The sequence below is a fragment of the Martes martes genome, assembly GCF_963455335.1.
Source record: "Martes martes genome assembly, chromosome: 18".
Taxonomy (NCBI): domain Eukaryota; kingdom Metazoa; phylum Chordata; class Mammalia; order Carnivora; family Mustelidae; genus Martes; species Martes martes.
The window spans coordinates 831,133-851,488 of record NC_137906.1 but is presented as its reverse complement, the minus strand read 5'-3'; the positions used below and the strand labels follow the sequence as shown (position 1 = coordinate 851,488).

General features: G+C 37.0%; 1 protein-coding gene across 5 annotated transcripts in view; it reads right to left on the bottom strand.

Moving 5' to 3' along the window:
• TPST1 (tyrosylprotein sulfotransferase 1) overlaps nucleotides 1-20,356 on the bottom strand; it is a 130,059-nt gene that overhangs the window by 31,962 nt on the left and 77,741 nt on the right. For all 5 annotated transcript variants that reach the window (XM_080831015.1, XM_080831011.1, XM_080831014.1 and 2 more), the window contains exon 3: nucleotides 5,398-5,596. In XM_080831015.1, the coding sequence (XP_080687141.1) occupies nucleotides 5,398-5,596 (199 nt within the window). The remainder of the gene's footprint in view (nucleotides 1-5,397; nucleotides 5,597-20,356) is intronic.

Sequence of the window (20,356 nt, the reverse complement as noted above, 5' to 3'; positions counted from 1 at the left end):
AATTACCCACATGGTCTTCCTGTATACAAACCTAGTCTTTGCTTCTTCTGAAGCAACTAGGTATTATGCCTAGAGCAGTTATTTAGTAATTACCTGTTTAATAATTAAAGTCTTAAAGGGGCTCCTGGGTGGCTCAGTGGGTTGGGGCCTCTGCCTTTGGCTCAGGTCATGATCCCGGTATCCGGCTCTGTGCTCAGCAGGGAGCCTGCTTCCTCCTCTCTCTCTGCCTGCCTCTCTGCCTACTTGTGATCTCTGTCTGTCAAATAAATTAAAAAATAATAATAATAGTTAAAGTTTTAAAATGATACATCTAAATACAGACCAAGGTATTCTGAGAGATGGTAAAATGTACTACTCTGAACCTCCTCATATATTCTTCATAAAATGCCCAAAGGAAACAATTCTGCCCATTTTCAAAACCAAGGCAAAATACTTGAGGGGGGGGCTGGGATAAGGAATAGAATTTAATTTTTTGCTTTGAAGGTCCTGAAAATTTTAAGAGAATGTGGTAAGTATTCCTTTAACTAAAACAGCTAAAATTTGAGTATAAGAAATCAAGGAAATGAGGAAGAGCTGAAGATTTATCATCCTTCAAATTCACCAAGAACAGCATTAGTTGGAATATTCCTACTATGTATGGTCCAGAAGCCCAATTACGGGAAAGGAGTCCAAGGGGGAATTTTTCCCTGGATGTGAACGATGATGTGGCAAGAGCAGAGCTGAAGATGATATTCACAGACAAACAGGACTTCAAATAGTTCCAGACTCTTTCTTGGACTCGCTCTGCTTGCCTCACTGGGTTGGCTTTGTTTCCTCCACACACCCAGGAATAGGACTCCACTAGCAGTTAAGACACAATTACAGAATAATTGGTTAAAAGTAGTTCAAACACGTAAGAAGTCCAGAGGTAAGGTAGATGGTCAGTCCTGAGCGAGACTCAGCAGCTCAGCAATCAAGGGTCCCAGGCTCGCTCTTCGTCCTCCTCCTGCCATCTTCAGAGTATCAGTGATATCCTCTCTTACAACCTGCAGGTAGCTACAGAAGAGCCACACGTGATGTTCTTCCCCAGCAATGTTCAAAAGCAGGAAGGGAAAGATAAGCTCTCTTCATACAATTCTTTATTTTCTCAGAAAGTTAAATGTCTCCCAGAAAACCCTAGCAGACATCTCCTGATGAAAACTGGTCACATGCTTATCCCACCCATAAGAAAGTCTAGAAAAATTAGTATCAGGAATTTTTAGTTTATTTCTTAAGAGAGAGTTCCTACTCACAGGAAAGGATGGAACTGGAATTGACAATATCCAACACTTCTATCACTAGTTCCTATGCCTTCTCTCACGCTCCTTCTTGCTTGCTACAGCTGATACCTGCTTTTCCACCTGGATCCTCGCTCGTTATCAGCGCTGTCTACTCAGCTTTTCAACTGCACGGGCAATTCATACTTTGATCTGCTTTTCAGCTCTCTCTGCAGGCTTAGTAGCCAGGTCTTGAAGTTGTTTTCTGGCTTGACTCATGTGCCCTGAGGACTCTGCTCCTCCTGTCTTCTCAGTGGCACACAGATGCTTCAAGTGTAGATGAGCTAGCCTATCCCACCCCTGCTCTGGATTCCTGCTCAGTTTAGTGAACAATTCCGGCGAGCTTCTGCCTACCATGGAATAAGTCTGGAAAATAAGTTCTATTGTGGTCACTGAGTTTGAAGTCTTTGTGAGCACGTAGGTAGAGATACACAAAAGGCAGCTGGAAATAAGGAACCTGGGGCTTACGAAAGAAACCCGCTGGGGGATACAGATTTACAGTCATCAGCGAATAGTCTATAATCAAAGCCACATGAGTGGATGAGCTTGATCAAGGGGACTACAAAACAGAAGTCTTAATGCGAGGGGCTTTAAGGGACATCTGTGAATTCACTGAAATTATGGATAAAATTCTGTGCATCTCTTTGTCTCTATTTCTAAGGTAGGGATCCATATATTTAATCAGATTCTCAATTAGGTTTGTAAATCTAAAAAGATTAAAAACTTATGGGAGAGTGGAAGTCTAAGGCTGCAACCAAGAGGCCACTATTTACTTAAATGTGCCAGAATTTGGGGATTAGAGACTATGATGGGAAAGAGTATGGAATATGTTAGCATTTAATTTCCAATTTACCATCTGAGTCATAGCAACCATCAAGCACATGATTTTCTATTCAAAATTGGGCAATATGTGCCCCAAATATGTTGACTCAGATACCAATACTTCTAGACTACCCAGAATTGTATGAAAACCAGCACTTTTAGGCCTGGAGTTTCAGATTCTACATTCCCAATCAAAATGTGAATTTCTTCCCACTCCCATCCCATTAAAAAAAAAAAAAAAAATCTCCCTAGCTACCTTCCTTCTTTGGAGCCATTCTCAGATCACACCTGACAATCAAAGATCACTTTTTAAAGCATTACTTTATGAAACTTCAAGATCTTCAGTGCTGGATATATTAGCATCTGAGTTTTTGCAAGCAAAGAAGCTTTGAAAAAAACATAGATTTGGATTACAAGAAGGGATATGAAATCCTGCCCCACAAAACGAGAATGTCAGCTTGTATGTATTATCATGAAGTGCTCAAAGATGCAATTATAGTTCACACTTTATCTTTTTTTTCCCTCAAAATTATGTGTCATTTCAGAAATAGAAATGGGGGAAAAGGTTTTTTTATTTTTTCCTTTCCCAGTGTGCATTCAGAAACCCTTTAAAAAGCCACAAGTGTGTATGAAACAAATTCTCTAGTCACATGAATTCAAACCACAGCATTCTTCCCAACCTACCACTCAAGTAGGCCAAGAATAATCTAGCCAGTTAGCTTGCATGTAGGAAAACTACTACTGCCTGGAAAACCCTAAATATCATTTGTACATGTTTCTGGTTTATAAGAAACATTTCACTATTGTACAAAAGAGAAAGCTACAAATTAACAATTACCAAGAGATTACCAAGGACTATGATTATGAATGTTAGACTGATGTGTACTTCATCTTTAGAATGTAAACTTTTTTAAAACTTCAAAGATGGTTCATAAAAGAATATATGCATACAGGTAATAACTGGGAAATGTTCAATTATATTAATCAATGAAACCTATTAAAATTAGCAAAAATAGAAAATAAAATTACCTATTATACAGATAGTTCATATAGATAATATAGATAGATAGATATAGATAGATAATATACCTATTATACAGATAGATTAAAAAGAAATTATCAACATATATCGAGGAACTTAAAAAGTTTCAGATACCTGGACCTGGTTTAATTCTACTTTCATTAATCTAAGCTTAAAAAAAAATCTAAAATGTATTTTGTGCAAAGATGTTCACTGTAGCGTGATTTGTCAAACAGAAATCTGTAAGCAACAAAAGGAAAATGATAAAATGAATTACAGAACATATACTAGGGAAATATATTTTATTTATTCATTCATTTACTGACCTACAACGGTGTTTCAGAAAGGATTTGAGGTGGTTCATATGATAATATATTATGTAACCATGAAAAATTATGTTTAAAAGGGAACATGTTCAGGGGCACCTGGGTGGCTCAGTCAGTTAAAGCAACTGCCTTCAGCCTGAGTCATGATCCCAGAGTCCTGGGATCGAGTCCCAGATTGGGCTCCCTGCTCAGTGGGGGGTATGCTTCTCCCTCTGCCTCTGCTCTCTCTCTGTCATATAAATAAAATCTTTTTTTATAAAGAAAGCAAAATGCTCATGACTATTACAAGGAAAGGGCTGGATACAAAATTGTGTTTGTGTGCACAATTAACATTATAAAACAATGCAACCTTACCTTTGTTTAACAATATGGAGAGAAGGAAGGGAAATCCACTGAAATATTAAGAATGGTATGCGTATGCATGTATGCCTGTAACATAAGTCTATTTTCTTCTCTTATCTATTTAATTTTATGTTATATGCACCAAGCTTATCTTTTTATAATAAAATATCTGTATATATGAAATCATAAAGAGAATAAAGGTTATTTAAAAAAATAAAAAAAAACGAGCTATATATACGATGGTTTAAAAGAAGTTAGCTCTTCCTACGCATAGCCACTAATGTGAAAAAGGAAAATCGTAGTGCGTAACAGCTAAGGGAAAAACCTGCATGGAATTAGCCTCATGAAATGTGTGTTTGTCAATTAAAGGTATCAAAAGAAAGACAGAATAAAGAGATGATGTAAGGTTGTAGGGAGAGAAGGATGCTAACATAAGCAAGAGAATACCTGAGAAAAGGAAGGAATTTTAATCTTGACATCAAGGCTATCACTAAACTTATGCCAACACAGTTGTGTTGTTTAAACTGCAGTTTTAGAAAAGAATTCATGCAGAGACAGAGGGTAGAACCATGGTTGCTAGGGGCTGGAAGGAGGGGAAAAGGTAATGAGTATGTACTTCCAGTTTAGGAAAGATGAAAAAGTTTTGGAGATGGATGGTGGTGGCAGTGCACAACAATGTGGATGTACTTAATACCACTTAAGTCTACACTTACAAATTGCCAAAATGCTAAATGTAATGTTACATATATTTTTAACAATAAAAAAAGAAAATTCTGATTTGATAGAAATTATATGGGAAAGGTATATATTCAGATTAGCTCTTTGAGTTTTCAGCTTTTCTGAAACAATATTTTAAAGATCTGAGCCCAATTTATTTTTTAAAAAGCTGTGATATACTTTATTATTTATTTTTAAAGATTATTTATTTGACAGAGAAAGAGACAGTGAGAGAGAGAACTTTTAAGTAGGGGCAGTGGGAGAGGGAGAAGCAGGCTTCCTGCTGAGCAAGGAGCCCAACTCGGGGCTCGATCCCAGGACCTGGAGATCATGACCTCAGCCGAAGGCAGATGCCCAACGACTGAGCCACCCAGGCTCCCCAGTAATTACACTTTAATAACAACTTTCAGTCAGAAGGTAACTTATTACATCTGTTTAATAATTCTTCTGATGTAGTCAATGTTCAGTTTTCAAGTATCAAGAAATCATGCCCCATTTAAACAAAGGTTTAAAAGTAAAGTAGTTACTAGGTTCAAAGGGAAAAAAAAACACTAGAAGTTGAGATCACTAATAATTCTGTTTTTTTTCTGGCAAATTTGTGGTAATCATCTATGAGAATAAATTTTCCCAACAATAAGCACCATTTCTAGAAATTGGACAAAGGAGATTAAAGAATTGTCCCCATAATTCCTGGGAAAAGTCACAGTTACCCTTCAAATGCAGTGGAAGTGTTCTCATGATAAAGCATTCTATAAATAGAATTTTTCAAACTTAAATTTCTGATCATAAAAAAAAGAAGGAAAATAAGAAAAAACCTTTCAGGACCCAAATTCCATATCCAGTTTTCTCAATTTACTTTGAAAATCTCACTTACCCTTCTAGTGTTTTCAAGGATTTTGGGATCCGGTTTTCCATAGTTAGGAGGATTGGCATACGGGTCATATCCAAGTTTGGCAAGCATGGGTGCAATCACTGCCATGTCTTGTAAAACATCTGGGGGTATCTTCCCAACCCATTTTGACAGTGCTCCCACATTGACTGGCTTGATGACTTGGTCTGTAGATCTTTCCACTCTGAAAACAATATAATATGAATATGAATAAGTATTTCTTTAGAATACCAAAAAATAATGTTAAAAGGCCAATGGAAATTATTTTTGATAGCTTTAAAAACTGTAAGTGTCTGGATTATAAATCTATTGAGAAAGGGGACACTAATCAGCCTTAACACTATTTACCAGACCTTTTTTTAACGTCCTAAACTTGATAGCTATTATCAGCAACTTCATTTCTAGAAACAGGAAAAATAGCTGAAAATATCTGCACAAAATGGGTTAACAATTTAATTATAACATCCACAAAAAACAAAAACAAAAACAAAAACAAAGCTAAGACTGCTTAGAAAAACAGCTGCTCGGGAACCTGGGTGGCTCAGTGGGTTAAAGCCTCTGCTTTTGGCTCAGGTCATGATCCCAGAGTCCTGGGATCGAGTCCCGCATCGGGCTCTCTGCTCAGCAGGGAGCCTGCTTCCTCCTCTCTCTCTGCCTGCCTGCCTACTGGTGATCTCTGTTTGTCAGATAAATAAAATCTTAAAAAAAAAAAAAAACACACAGCTGCTCAACTTATTTGAAAGGCATCAAAATTAAACAAATAAATATATAAGATGGATTGATGAATGACAAGAGGGACAGACAGATGGAGATATGTGCGGTAAAGCAAATACAGCAATACATTAATTAAAGCTAGTAGGTATAATTCTTTCAATTCTTTGTATGTTTGAAATTTTTATAATAAAATATTAGCGGGAAAAGAGCCAACCATAATCCACTAAGTATGCAAAACATTCATTTGTTCTATTTTTCTGTTGACTTCCTGAAGAATCCTTTTTTCTAAAGAAAGAAAAGAAGCACTATTTATGATTTTCAATATTACAGAATAAATGTATTCTATCTCTTGATCTAGAAATTTACTTTGTACTTGTATGGTTATACTCCCTATATTTGATGAAATAACTCATAATCTTAGGATAAAATAAATAAATACAAGTGAAATAAACATGAAATGACACCTAGATTTAAATTGGATCTGAATTAGCAGATTTTGGCCAAATGACTGCAAAATAAAAGTGCTTAAGAAAACTTAAGAGAGCTTTACATCATAATACATAAGAAGTCCTTCAAAATAGTGTTCTAGTAAAAGGTAAGACCCCCTTTTTAAAAGTATATGAGCTCTCACTGCAGGTAATCATTACCTGACAATGAATCCCTCAAAGGGACTCCACTCCTAAACAAAAGACAAGAGAAAATAAAATGATTATTCCTTGGGATTCTGTGAGACTACACCTTAAGGGCATGTAGGGTCTGTGTGTGGGTGTCTCAGGTGACACCCTTCCTTATAGAAGGACCCCATCAACTTTCACACATATGAGAGACCTGCTGCACTTAGAGAATGGAGACCTACACGTGGAGAGCCACCCCACTTGTTTCCAAATGGTGTATGACTGCTTTAAGTCAGCTGAATATTACAACAAAAACTGAATGGCCTGTCAAGCCAAAAATACCTGGCCCTTTACATAAAGTTTGTTGATCTCTGTTCAAAAGGATACAGTCATTAGAGAGAAATGAGCTTTGTTCAGAAAGCCTGATAATCTTTTCTACACAACAACTTGCAGCTGGATGGAGCTCATCAAATCCCCCTTACTCCTTCGGTCTTTCTAGAAATTAACCAATAGTTAGGCGTGAAGTGTACTAGAGTATAATTTAGTTACCATTCCAGTACCCACCAGTTTCACTGGGACCTTAAGACCCAGAGCCTGCCAGACTAGAATATTTCAACATCCACATCCCAGGCAGAGCACTGCAAGGCAAGACACCTGTGAATCCGCACATTCTTCCCCAGTCCTAAGTGTCCAGGCTCCCTTCTCTCTGCAGCATTCATAGTGGAAGCCATTCGTCCTCAGGGAATGGGGACAATGCCAAAATCCTAAATAACTGAGGTGTATAAAATCTTCCAAAACACTCATTTTAAAAGCATGGATCTTACATGAGTCTTAGTTAAACACCACAGCCAGGCGGGCTGCCAAACCACAGGTCTGAATTATGATACACAGCAACTACTACAGGAAACCAAACTCTCTAGACGAAAGCAAGCGTCAGGGCTGGAACTGACATGCAAAAAAGAAATGGGTAAGAGTATACAACCCATATGGTTATGTTCATTAGATGAAAACAAAAGACAAAATACCGTTAAAACTCATATTTTCAGGGGCACCTGGGTGGCTCAGTAGGTTAAGCATCCAACTCTTGATTTTGGCTCAGGTCATGATCTCAAGGTAATGAGGACAAGCCTCACACATTGGGCTCCACACTCAGCAGGGGAGTCTGCTTCTCTCTCTCTCAAACGCCCTCCTGTCCCTCCACCTGGTTGTGCACTCTCTCTCTCTAAAATAAAAAAATAAATCTTTTTTAAAAAGTCATGTTTTCAAAGACTATTTCATTCTTGACAAATGCTTAGGTTATGTCTTGTGAAAGTGGATTTTTTTGTATGTGTACACAACAGAAATTCAATTTGATGTTATAGATACTTATAGAATCGTATCAAAATGCTAACAATGACAGTGATATGATTGTGAATTTTATATTTTTATCTAACTTTTCTGTATTTTCCAATTTTTTATAATAAACAATGTCTTTTTCAGTCCATGGAATAGTGGAATTATAAAGATCCACACAGAAGTCTAATAACTATCTTAGCTCAACACAGTCCAAACTTATCTCCTGATCTTATCCTCAAAGTCTACTATATCCATGGACCTCCCAATCTTAGTTGAAAGCAACTCCATTCTTCTGCTATGCAGAATAAAATAGAACTGGAGCTGTCTTTTGACTACTCTGACTCCACATCCAATCCATCTGAAAATCTTATCAACTTATACTTCAAAATATATCCAAATATGATCACTTCTCATTAAATCCACAGGTACTACTCCCTACCCCCTAGTCCAAGCCAACATTATCTCTCACTTGGATTTCTACAACATTCTTCTAATAGTTTCCCTATCTTCCTTTACATCCTTGTGGTCTATTTGGAGTATATACACCAGATAGAGTTAGATCGTGTCACTCCTCTGTTCAAAATTCTGCAATGCCTCCCTAAGTATTCCAAATCCAAGTCCTGAAAATGAGAGGGAATCTGAGAAGCCACAAGAATAGGTCTTTTACTTTTTTATTTTTTTCAAAGATTTTATTTATTTATTTGACAGACGGAGATCACAGGCAGGCAGAGAGAGAGGAAGGGAAGCAGGCCCCCCGCTGAGCAGAGAGCGGATGCGGGGCTCGATCCCAGGACCCCAGGATCACGACCTGAGCCGAAGGCAGAGGCTTTAACCCACTGAGCAACCCAGGAGCCCCAAGAACAGGTCTTTTAATCTTGACAAATCATCCACGAAAACAAAGAAACCAGATAGCAAAGCCAAAAAAACACAAACATTTAAAACAAAACTAGGTGTTAAGGTTGCCCTACAAACTCCAAAATACGAGTGGTTGGAAACAACCAACATAACCATAATACCTGCATGAAATGAATGAGTGGCGGGAAGGACAAGGAAGCAACAGGGCATTTGAAAGACATCTATATGGCTGAACCTTGAACATACCATGTTGTTTACCACTTAAATACCATGGTATTTAGGGGTGCTGACACCTACCTATACACTTGAAAATTCTTGTGTAATTTTTTTTCTTTTGTTAACTAATCTCTACACACAATGTGCGGCTTGAATTCATGACCCTGAGATCAAGAGTCACATGCTCTACTGACGGAGCCAGCCAGGTATCTCCCTTTCCGTTCCTTGGGTAATCTTTAATTTCTTTCATCAGTGTTCTATAGTTTTCAAAGTACAGGCCTTTCACCTCTTTGGTAAGTTTATTCCTAGGTATCTTACTATTTTTGTTGCAGTTGTACATGGGACTGGTTTCTTACTTTCTCTGCTGCTTCATTATTGATGCATAAAAATGCAACAGATTTCTGCGCATTGACTATGTATCTTGTGACATTACTGAACTCATTCATTCGTTCTAGTAGTTTTTTGGTGGAGTCTGTTGGGTTTTCTACATATTGTCTCATGTCATCTATAAATAGTGAATGTTTTACTTCTTCTTTACTGATTTGGATGACTTATATTTTGTTTTGTTATCTGATTGCTGTGGCTAGGACTTCCAGCACTATGTTGAATAAAAGTGCTAAGAGTGGACATCCTTGTCTTGTTCCTGACCTTAGGGGAAAAGATCTCAGTTTTTTCCCCATTAAGGAGGACATTAGCTGAGGGTTTTTACTGTATGGCCTTTATTATGTTGAGGTATGTTCCCTTTAAACCTATTTTTGAGGGTTTTTACCATGAATGGATGTTGTACTTTGTCAAATGCTTTTCCCGCATCTATTGAAATGATCATACGGGTTTTATCCTTTCTTTTATATTGATTGATTTGTGAATACTGAACCACCCTTGCAACCCAGGAATAAATCCCACTTGATCATGATGAATGACTTTTTAAATGTATTGTTTGCTAGTATTTTATTGGGAATTTCTGCACCCACGTTCATCAGGGATATTGGCCTATAGTTATGTTCTTTTTAGTGCAGTCTTTCTCTGGTTTTGGTATCAGGGTAATGCTAGCCTCACAGAATGAATTTGGAAGTTCTCCTCTCTTTTCCTTTTTTGGAATAGTTTAAAGAGAATAGGTGGAAAAATTTGGTGGAATTCCCCCGTGAGACCATCTGGTCCTGGACTTTTGACTACCTACTCAATTTATTTGCTGGTTATCGGTCTGTTCAAGTTTTCTATTTCTTCCTGTTTCAGTTTTGGTTTATATTTTTCTAGGAATTCATCCATTTCTTCCAGGTTGCCCAATTTGTTGGTATGTAGTTTTCCATAACTTTATCTTATGATTATCTGTATTTCTGTGGTGTTGGTTATATTTCTCCTCTCTCATTTGTGATTTGAGTTCTTTTTTTTTCTTGAGAAGTCTGGTTAGAGGGTTATCAATTTTACTGATTTTTTTCAAAGAACCAGCTCCTGGCTTCACTGATGTGCTCTACTCTGTTTTTAGTTTCTAGATCACTTATTTCTGCTCTAATCTTTACTATTTATTTTCTTCTGATGGTTTTAGGTTTTGTTTGTTGTTCTTTTTCTAGCTCCTGTAGGTGTCAAGGTTAGGTTATTTGAAATTTTTCTTGCTTCTTAAAGTAGACCTGTATTGCTATAAATTTCCCTCTTAGAACCACTTGTGCTGCATCCCAGAGGTTTTGGACCACTGTGTTTTCATTTTCATTTGTTTCCATGTACTTCTTTTAAGATTTTATTTATTTATTTATTTGAGAGAAAGAGAGAGAGCACGCACATGCACACATGCAAGCAGGAGAAGGGAGAGGGAAATGAAGAGGGACTAGCAGACTCTCCACTGAGCATGGAGCCCCACGTGGGGCTTGATCTTATGACCCTGAGACCATGACCTGAGCCGAAATTGAGAGTTGGCCGTTAACTGACTGAGCCACCCAGGTGCCCCAAGTTTCCACATACTTCTTTATTTCCTAGTTGACCCATTCACTGTTTAGCAGCATGTTATTTAATCTTCATGTATCTGTGGTCTTCCCAGACTTTTTCTAGTGGTTGATTTCTAGTTTTATACTGATGCGCTCAGAAATTATGTATGGTATGATTTTGATCTTGAATTAGTTGAGGTTTGTTTCGTGGGCTACTATGCGATCTATTCTGGAGAATGTTTCACGTGCACTTGAAGAGCTGTATTCTGTTGTTTTATACACTTATATAATCTGTTAGATCCCTCTGTTCCTGTGGATCATTTAAAGCCACTTTTTAAAAAAGATTTTATTTATTTATTTGACAGAGAAAGACAAAGCAAGAGAGGGAACACAAGCAAGAGGAGTAAGAGAGGGAGAAGCAGGCTTCCCACTGAGGAGGGAGCCCAATGCAGGGCTCGATCTCAGGACCCTGGGACCATGACCCAAGCCCAAGGTAGATGCTTAATGACTGAGCCACCCAGGCCCCCCAAAGCCATTGTTTCATTGTTGATTTTCTGTTAAGATGATATGTCATTGATGTGAGGTGTTAATGTCCCCTACTATTATAGTATTATTATCAATTAGTTCCTTTTTGTTTGTTACTGTTTTGTATATTTGGGTGTTCCTATGTTAGGTGCATAAATATTTAAAATTGCTATATCATCTTATTGGATTGTCCTTTTTATTATTATTTTATTGACAGAGAGAGAGAGCACGAGAGAGCACAAATAAGCAGAGTGGCAGGCAGAAGGAGAGGGAGAAGCAGGCTCTTCACCGAGCAGGAGCCCAATGCGGGGCTCGATCCCAGAACCCTGGGTTCATGACCTGAGCCTAAGGCAGTGGCTTAACCAACTGAGCCACCCAGGCGCCCCTGTCTTCTTTATTATTATACAGTGTCCTTTTCTCTTGTTACAGTCTTTTTTTTAAAGTCTACTTTATCTGATGTATGTATTGCTACTCTGGTTTTTGTTTTGTTTTGTTTTGTTTTTGACATCCATCTCTATGATAGATGTTTCTCCATTCAATTTACTTTCAATCTGAAGGTGTCTGTAGTATAAAATGGGCCTCTTGTAGAGTTTATAGTGGTCTAGAGATGGGACAATTTGAACTTCAACAAAATAATAATTGCGACAGATTGAAATAATCAAATTAGTCTCTTGGAAAGATATGAAAAGAAACCAACTCATTATCTTGGAAACTACCAAATAAAGAATAACAATCAAGTATTTATCATGCTTTCTTTCCCTGTATGGCCTATAAACCTGGGTAACCAGATAGTAGATGCAGGGATATATCTCTTTATAAAATTTTTCCAAATAATATTGAGAAACAAAATCACAATTTTGCAAGATGAAACAAACTAACGAATGTAGGCACTGAGGATCAAAGGTTGCTAAAATCACAAAAAGAAAGACAACTATATATAACAGATAGCCTTGCCAAATCAGATCTTGAGTCTGATTAAGCCTCTGGATTCAGATGCTAATTTGTATGAAATACAGAATTATGAATATGTTGGACAATCAGCAGTCCTATTGAAAAAATTTTGCAATTAGCAAAATTTAGATGGTAAATAATTTTCCTGGCTCAATGACATAGACTCTTCAAAAGATAGTGTATGGTTATGATAGGAATTGAGCATTTGGAAATCTATAAATCAAGAGAAACTTAAAATATGCGCTAGGTTGTTTTTAAAGGGTGAGACTATAATATATAAGCTTGCATATTCAGATGATAAAACTGAAGAAACATCAGGAAGTGACTTCTAAGTGTCAGAATAGTGTATAGTTTAGGGGGAAAGCACGAGATTTATTTTGAGGTCAGGATACATGGAAAGACTTCTGGACTGACTGGATAGTTAAATTTCTTGACATGGACAGTAGCTATATAAGGGTGTTTGCCTTATTAAAATTCATTAAACTAATTTTTATTTTTTTAAAAGATTTTTTAAAAATTTATTTATTTGACAGAGATCACAAGTAGGCAGAGAGGCAGGCAGAGAGAGGGGGAAGCAGGCTCCCTGCCAAGCAGAGAGTCCTGATGCGGGGCTTGATTCCAGGACCCTGGGAATCATGACCTGAGCCGAAGGCAGAGGCTTTAACCCACTTAGACAACCAGGTGCCCCTAAACTATTTCTAATTGGTCTTTACAGTGGTCTACAAGGCCGGATAGAACCTAATCTGACTTCCACACCCTCCTACATCCACTCTGCTCCCGCTCCATTGACATTTTTGCAACTGTTTGGGTAGACCAGGTATGCTCCTCACTAGTGTCTTTACAATGCTGTTTCCTCTGCCTGGAATACTCTTTCCCAGATATCCACTTGGCTAACTCTTCACCCCCAAGATTTCCTCAGATCTCATGCTGATAAGGAATACCATGATCACTCTATTTCATATTATAATCTGCCATTCAAAATCCCCTTGGTCCATGGGACACCTGGTCGGCTCAGTCAGCAGAGCACACAACTCTTGATCTTGGGTTTGTGAATTTGAGCCCCATGTTGGGTGTAGAGATTATGTAAAATTTTTTTAAAAATTTTTAAAAAGTCCTGGGGCACCTGGGTGGCTCAGTGGGATAAAGCCTCTGCCTTCGGCCAGGTCATGATCCCAGAGTCCTGGGATGGAGCCCCGCATCGGGCTCTCCGCTCGGCGGGGAACCTGCCTCCTCCTCTCTTTCTGACTGCCTCTCTGCCTATTTGTGATCTGTCTGTCAAATGAATAAAAATTTAAAAAAATATTTTTTTTAAAAAGTCCTGGATGCCTGGGTGGCTCGGTTGGTTAAGCGACTGGTTTTGGCTCAGGTCATGATTCCAGGGTCTTGGGGTCGAGTCCTGCATCAGGATCCCTGCTCAGTGGAGAGCCTGCTTCTCCTTTCTGCCTGCTGCTCTGCCTACTTGTGCTCTCTTTCCATCCCTCTGTCAAATAAATAAAATAAAATAAAATAAAATAACATTTTTTTTAAAGTCTACTCTTTCCTAGTCCCATTTATTCTCCTCTGATTTTTCTTTTTTCATAGCATTTATAATGTCCTAATATGCTGTATGCTTTTCTTATTTAATGCGGTTTTGGGGGGTGTTTTGGTCTTTGCCCACTAGATTGTAGGCTCCATAAGGCAGCAGTTTTGTATTTTTTCACTTGCTCTCCCCTAGGTCTCTTGCAGAAGTACCACCTTACCCACCAGGACTTCCCTACTATCCCTATACCCCAACTCTTAATAACCTATCTTCTACTTTCTTTCTTTCTGAAGGACTCATTACCAACTGATGAATCAGATATTTAGCTTGCCTATTTTTTTAATGAGATAGCTCTCAAATACTAATGTAAGTTCCATGAAGAAAGGGCTTATTTTTATTTGTTTTGTATGTTTTGTTAACTGCTAAAACCTCAGACTATCGAACATAACCTGTGTTCCATGAAAACATGTTATTAGGTGAACAGTCTTTATCATATTTAAGCAGTTTTTTTCCTATTCCTTCTTAAATTTTTATTATGAATCACAACTATTTTACCAAGAGCCTTTCAACATTAAATAATATGATCATTTGGTTTTAATTTATTGATGTAATGAACTGTGTCAATAGATTTGTCTGATATAAACCATTCTTTCATTTTTGAAATACATATTATTTGGTCATAAAAGCTTATCAATCTTTAATACACTACTGAATTCTGCTTACTAATATTTTCCCTATGACTATATGATTTATAATTTTGGCATCAATATGGTTAATTTCTTAACCATATTAATTTCTGGTTTTCTTTTCTGTAATTTCTATTGAGGTCTGATGTTAAGTCATGGTTTCATAAAATGAACAGGGAAGTTTTCCATCTTTTTTTATGACCTAAACTTGTTTAAACAGCACCGGACTCATTTGTAAGAAACAATTCAATTTTGAATCATCTATGCCTTTTTTAATATTCTCTCTTGGTTACCTTTTCAATCTCTTTGATGTTAATCAATGTACTTAAGTTCTCCGTCTATCATGAAAAATTAGCTACTATCTCTGGGCTTTCAGTTTATTACAAAGATATCTTCACATAGTTTTCACATATAATTCTTTTAATTTCATTTATACCTGTATTATTTCTCCTTTTGCATCCTTTAGCTGACACACATTTGCTCTCTTATACCTTCATTGATATTGCAAAGGGTTTACCTTTTCGTTGATCATCTCAAATCATCAATTTTCATTTTTATTTATCCTTTCTACCATTTTTCTCTATTTTAGTATTTTCAGGGTTATCTGCATGACTTTAGGATCCAAGACTATCACAGTAGTACCCTCCTATCCACCAGGGATACAGTCGAAGACCCTCAGTGGATGCATGAAAGCACAGATAGTACCAAGCCATTTGTACACTATTTTTTTTAACCTATGATAAAGTTCAATTTATAAATTAGGCATTATAGGAGATTAACAATAACTAATAATAAAATAGAACAATTATAACAATGTCTATGTAACAGTTTTGTAACATGGTCTCTCTCTCTCTCTCTCTCAAAATACCTGATTCTGCTGTATTAATGGTTTTAAGATGGTAAGTTGCCCATGTGATGAGAAAGTGAGGTAAATGATACAGGCATTGTGACACAGCATCAGGCCACTACTAACCTTCTGATATGTCAGAATGATTACTGGCTTCCAGACTCTAGTTAACCACGGTTAACTGAAACTGTGGAAAGCAAAACTGCTGATAAGGGTGGGCACTTCTATACTCCTTTGTTTATGGTATCATACCAATGTCCTAAATTTCCATATAACTTGGGCCTATTTCTAATTCTTTTCTTTACCACTTATCAAGACAAACCAATCAATTCACATACAAGAAGATTTTATTATGTAAGTACTAATGAGGGTCTCAGAAAGGGTAATGGGCCTAAACAGCAGCATTAAACTGGAGGTTCCAGCAGGTATGGACAGCTAAAGGTTAAACTGAGAAAAGCAGCCACCTAACAGAGACTCACAGCAACATGTATAATGTATGTATGCATTCCTACCCCACCCCCACTCTCGATATATGTTCCATAAGGGCAGGAATTTGCATCTCGTTTGCTGTTCTATCTCAAGTATTTATAATGATGCCAGGAACATAACAGAAGGTCAATAAATATTTGTTGAATAAATGAATAAACTGGAGAAATCTGTTTCTGATTCTTCAGATGAAGTCAGCATTTCTAGGTTTAGATTAACAGTTCACACAAGGTCAAGAAAAAAATAAAAATCTCTCTACTCCCCTGATTACTCTTTCTCTGTCCCGTGCCTGGTCATGTCCCACTCCTTATTCTTTCTGTCCTTGAACATTCTGGGACGAAAGCAGCTCTGTTGTGGTTTTGTCTCTGGTTGTTTTATCTTCTCTATGCAGCAACATCTTGGTGTTTGGCCAAACTTGCGTTCTTTGCAAGGAACAGATTTCATTTCTTTTTTACAGCCTACAAGTAGTTGTGAAAACACTGGCACTTTCTTTCTTTTTTTTTTTTTAAGATTTTATTTATTCATTTAACACAGAGGGAGAGAGAGAGAGACAGCGAGAGAGAACACAAGCAGGGGGAGTGGGAGAGGAAGAAGCAGGCTTCCCGCTGAACAGAGAGCCTGATGTGGGGCTCGATTCCAGGTCCCTGGGATCATGACCTGAGCCGAAGGCAGTTGCTTAACAACTGAGTCACCCAGGTCCCCCGGCACTTTATTTCTTGAAAGTTCACCTACTTGCTCATTCTACTTTGGCCCTCCAGCATGAAATAACAAAACGAGCTAGTAAAATGTTAGTAGTAATTGCTCTTAGCCCATTCAGGACTTTAAGATTAACATATGTATGGGGCACATCGGCCCCTCAGTTGGTTAAGCATCTGCCTTTGGCGCATGATACTGGGGTCCTAGGATCAGGTAACACTGGGATCCCTGTTCTGTGGAGAATCTGGTTCTCCCTCTCCTTCAGCCTCTCCCCTGCTTGTGCTTTCTCTCTCTCAAATAAATAAATAAAATTTTAAAAAATTAACATATGTGACCAAATAATTAAATATGACCCTAAAGTCAAATAGGGTAATCATCAGATTATTAAAACTAGGTTTATGTTTTTACGTCAAAGGTAAATTATGTTAACAAATTATATCTTAACTAAGACTTTTAGCAGTTATAAACAATGCAACTGTGGTTGAATTTCCTTCCACATGATCTAATTATATACTATTATTTACCCCAGATTTGAACAACACTGACAGAATAAAGATATATTATTTCAAGATTTTAAACTATCGTACATAATATAAAGTACAAACAGAGCTTTAAGAACATCAAGCATTTTTAGCATTTAATTCAAAATTTTATGTATATACCCATGTAACTACCCTATACCACTTTACAATCCCACCAACATTAAGAATTCCAGTTGCTTCACATCCTTGCCAACACTCTGAATTGTCCATCCATTTAATATCAACCATTCTAGTGGACATGCAGGGGTCTCTCGCTATAGTTTTAACTTGTATTTCCTATAATAACCCCACTCTTTCATTTACTTTTTTTTTTTTTTTTTTAAGTAGAATTGGAATGGTGAAAAGATCTCGCCTCATTAATCTATTAAAAAATTATATGCTGGGCACCTGGGTGGCTCACTCAGTTAGGCAACTGCCTTCGGCTCAGGTCATGATTCTGGAGTCCCAGGATCAAGTCCCACATCAGGCTCCATGCTCAGCGGGGAGTCTGCTTCTCCCTCTGACTTCTCCCCTCTCATGCGTGCGCTCGCTCTCTCACTCTCTCTCAAATAAATAAGATTTTTTTTAAAAAATTATATGCTGAATGAAGGAAGACAGCAGGACTCCAGAAAGGTGGAGAAGACTGAAGTGTGGCTTTTATCTTTTCTGTCTTGAAGCAAGTGATCTTTGGAAGACTTCCTTTTTCTATGGACCATCTCGGCCAGTGGTGTCAACCTATGTAGTTGACTTTATCCGTGTTCTTTGATTTTTATACAGGTTCAAGTCTAGTGTTCCTTCATCTCATCCTGAAGGGATTACCTTTAGCATTTGCATAGGCAGATCTACTGCTGACAAATCCTCTCCCTTTTTATTTTTAAAGATTGTCTCATTTCTTCTTCATTTTTGAAGGACAGTTTAAGCAGATATACAATTCTTGAGTTCTGCCTTTCAGCACTGTGAATACACCCTCTCATGCATTCTGGAATGAATTTTTCTTTCTTTTTTAAAAGATTTTATTTGGTTATTTGATAGAGAGAGATCACAAGTAGGCAGAGAGGCAGGCAGAGAGAGAGGGGGAAGCAGGCTCCCTGCTGAGTAGAGAGCCTGATGTGGGGCTGGATCCCAGGACTCGAAGACCATGACCTGAGCTGAAGGCAGAGGCTTAACCCTCTGAGCCACCCAGGTGCCCTGGAATGAATTTTTCTAATGAAAAAGGCAGCTGATACTCTTATTGAGGATCCCTTATATGGCATGAGTCCTTTTCTCCTGCTGCTTTAAAGATTTTCTTTGTCTTTTGAAGTTTGATTATGATGTGTCTAGATATGGATCTCTTCTGTTTTATCCAACCTGGAGTTCACTGAATTTCTTGGATGTGTTAGATACATGTTTTTCATTAAAATTGGGGTTTTCACCATTATGTCTTCAAATATTCTTTCTGCTCATTCAGTATCTCTTCTCACTGTAAGACTCCTGTTATATGTATATTAGTACACTTAATGATATCCCACAGGTTCCATATATATGTATTTTTTATTGTTCAGATTGGATAGTAGCAATTAATTTATCTACAAGTTTGCTGGTTTCTTTCTTCTTTCAGTTCAAATCTTTAGGTCTAATGAGAGAATTTTTCATCTCACTTATTGTCAACTCCAGAACTCCTATCTGGTTTCATACAGTTTCATCTCTTTATTCTCTATTTTGTGAGACACTGTTCTCATACTTCGCTTTATTTCTATTTTTATTTTTTTAAAAACTGTATATATTTACAACATGTATAATATGATATTTAAATATTAACACTGAAATAATAGCTACACTAAAAAAGAACATATAAATCACCTTTTTGTGTGGTAAATATACATAAGATCCACTCTCTTCACACTTTTTGTGAGTCCTTAAGTCTAAAGTGAGTCTTCTGTAGCCCCCAACACCAAAAAAATCAGTGGATCTTATTTTCTTAATCCATTCAGCCACTAAAGCTGAATACATATTGAATAATTGGTAAATTTAAACCCTTTACATTTATTCTTTTTTTGTTTTTGTTTTTAAGTAATCTCTACACCCGACATGGGCCTCAAACTCATAACCCTGAGAGGAAGTCACATGCTCTTCCAACTGAGCCAGCCAGATGCCCCTAAAGTAATTCTTGATAAGTGAGAGCTTACTGCTATTTTTTGCTGTTTTGCTACTGTTTTGTTTCCCTCTTCATTTCTTGCTGACTTCTTTCATTTTTTGATGGCTTTATGTAATGGTTTCCTTTGATTCTTTTTCTTTTTCTCTTCTAAGTATCTATGATAGGTTTTTTTTTTCTTTGTGGATACAAGGATTCAATAAAATATCTTGTAGTTAAAATCTTCTGTTTTAAGTTGACAACAACTTAACTTCAACCACATACAAAAATTCTACACTTCCAAAAAAAAAAAAAAAATTCCTACTCCCCTTCACACATACTTTGTTTTTTTATAGTCAGAGTTTGCATCTTTCTATAATGTATATCAATTAACAAAATTTTATGTTTACAATTATTCTTAATGTTTTTGTTTTTTAACTTTTACATTAGGGTTAAAAGTAATTTATATACCACCATTACACTATTACATTGATTATATATTTACCTTTACCCATGAGACTTGTTTTCATATGGCTGTCTAGCTTGTTTCCATTTTAAATTGAAGAACTCCCTTAAGCATCCATTTCTTGTGAGGCAGGTCTAATGGTAATGAACTCCCTCAGTTCTTGTCTGGGAAAAACTTTACCTCTCTTTCATTTTAAAAGGATAATTCTGCCTGAAATTGAGTTCCTCTTTGGCAGTTTTTTTCTTTTAGAATTTTGAATATATCATCCCACCCTTTCCTGGCCAGTAAGTTTCTGCTGAGAAATCAACTGATAGGCTTATGGAGCTCCCTTCTAAGTGACGAAACACTTTTCTCCTGATGCTTTCAAAGTTCTCTTTGTCCTTTACTTTTTTTTCCTTTATTTTACTTCTTAATGGAGATATAATTGACATATAACATTGTGTAAGTCTAAGATATACAATGTCCTTGACTTTTGGTAATTTGATTA